Source organism: Cricetulus griseus, chromosome 3, assembly GCF_003668045.3.
Source record: "Cricetulus griseus strain 17A/GY chromosome 3, alternate assembly CriGri-PICRH-1.0, whole genome shotgun sequence".
Taxonomy (NCBI): domain Eukaryota; kingdom Metazoa; phylum Chordata; class Mammalia; order Rodentia; family Cricetidae; genus Cricetulus; species Cricetulus griseus.
In genome coordinates this window covers 94,801,479-94,803,452 of record NC_048596.1, presented here as the reverse complement: position 1 = coordinate 94,803,452, position 1,974 = coordinate 94,801,479, and the positions used below count along the sequence as shown (strand labels likewise).

The window sequence follows — 1,974 nt, the reverse complement described above, 5'->3', positions numbered from 1 at the left end:
GTTTGTTTGTTTGTTTGTTGGTTTTTGTGTCTGGAGACTGCGTTTCTCTATCTTTCTTTGAAGGCCGTTCTGTAACTCAATCAGGAGAACAGGGTGGCCTCGGAACTCATAGAGATCTGCCTGCCTCTTTCTGGCAAGTGCTGGGATTAAAGGTGTGTGCAACAATGCCCAGCAGAAGAGACTCTTATATGGCAGGCAGGTCTACTCCTGCTATCTTTCTATCTTTATCTGATGTGGTTTCACAATTTTTTTTCTTTTTTTTTTTAAACAAGGGAAATCCAAGACTAAGGCTCAAAGGTTAAGGAGCGCCAAACAGACCAGATTTTAGTGCTGCTTTGCATAAGCCACACCCTCAATTGCCCTTTGGCAATTGGAGGCTTGTAGGGGATTGGCTGTGGCTGCTGGGCTTAGTGGGTGTGGCCACATGACTGAGGTACAAAAGCGTCAGCACTTGGGCCAGGTGCACCTTTGGAGTGATTGGCAGAAGAGAGTAGCATCCATCCACCTGCTCCCAGAGAAGTCTGCAGCCAGGTGTTTGCAAGTGGCAGCTGGAGATATGGAGGCAGCTCAGAGGCTCTCCGAAGTTGAGTCTCCCTGGAAGGCCGGTACAGGTTGCAAGCCCTCAAGCCATGCTGTAGATTCTGAAGTGTCTTCGTGTTCTTATGGTTCTGCAGATTCAGCCTGGTCATCTCCTTTGGCCCAAGACTTCCACCAGGATAATGCTCAGGGGACAGCAGAGCTGGCTGCCAGGGGCAAGCACAGTGCGAGTTGGGAGAGGCCCCTCGGCGTGGGTGTGGGTCTCCTGAACACAGGCAACAGCTGCTACCTTAATGCAGCCTTGCAGTGTCTGACACACACGCCTCCACTCGCCAACTACATGCTCTCCCGGGAGCACTCTCAGAGCTGCTGTCACCACCCGGGAAGCTGCACAATGTGTGCTCTGGAAGCTCAAGTTAATCAGAGTCTCCTCCACTCCAAGGATGTCATGCAGCCCTCGAAGATCTTGACTGGTGCCTTCCACCGGCAGAAGCAGGAAGATGCCCACGAGTTTCTGATGTTCACCTTGAATGCCATGCACGAAGCCTGCCTTCGAGGGAGAAAGCCTTCAGAAGAATCCTCGAAGGACAGCACCCCGATCTACGAGATATTTGGAGGCTCGTGGAGATCTCAGGTCAGGTGTCTCCAGTGCCAGGGCACCTCAGATGCCTTTAGCCCATTCCTGGATGTCCTACTGGATATCCATGAGGCTCACAGTGTGAAGCAAGCCTTGGAGTATTTAGTGAAGGCCGAAGAACTGTGTGGGGAAAACGCCTACTTCTGTGACCATTGCCAGGAGAAGACGCCAGCTTTGAAGAGCCTGGCAATCCAAGGCGCCTCGAAGGTTCTGCTGCTGGTCTTGAACCGCTCCTCAGACTCCGCGGGTGGCAAAACGGACAGGAAAGTAAGGTACCCCGAGTCCCTTGACCTGAGGCCATACATGTCTCAGTCTAACAGAGGACCGTTGGTATATGCCCTGTATGCCGTGCTGGTCCACGCTGGTGCGACTTGCCACTCTGGACATTACTTCTGTTATGTCAGGGCTGGCAACGGGAAGTGGTACAAGATGGATGATTCTACAGTTACCAGGTGCGAAGTGGCTTCTGTCCTGAGTGAGTCCGCCTATCTGCTCTTCTATGTCCAGGGGACCGATGGCAGAGGGGACAGTGTCAATAGGCCAGTAGGCACAGGAAACAAGGCTCACGCTGGGAAAGGCTGGCAGAAAAAGCACAAGAGAAGATCTTGTGTGCAGGCCACAGAGCCATGCAGAGAGCGGGAAGAGGCGGCGGCCCAAGCAAAGTCTTTAGACCAGTGGAAGGTGCTCGAGGAAAACAAGCGCCCGGAAAGTGGGCTGAACCTCCAGCGACCTGGGTCCACTCCCCCAGCCGATGGAGTTGGGATCCACCGGGCCAGAAGCAGAGAGGACTGGGACAGGAA

The 1,974-nt window shown here is 53.4% G+C and overlaps 1 protein-coding gene across 1 annotated transcript in view; it reads left to right on the top strand.

Moving 5' to 3' along the window:
• The first annotated feature begins 424 nt into the window (after window positions 1-424).
• Window positions 425-1,974, top strand: part of LOC113834867 (ubiquitin carboxyl-terminal hydrolase 17-like protein B) — an 11,142-nt gene continuing 9,592 nt past the window's right edge. The window contains exon 1 of the mRNA XM_035441626.1: window positions 425-1,945. Within this exon, the coding sequence (XP_035297517.1) occupies window positions 425-1,945 (1,521 nt within the window). The remainder of the gene's footprint in view (window positions 1,946-1,974) is intronic.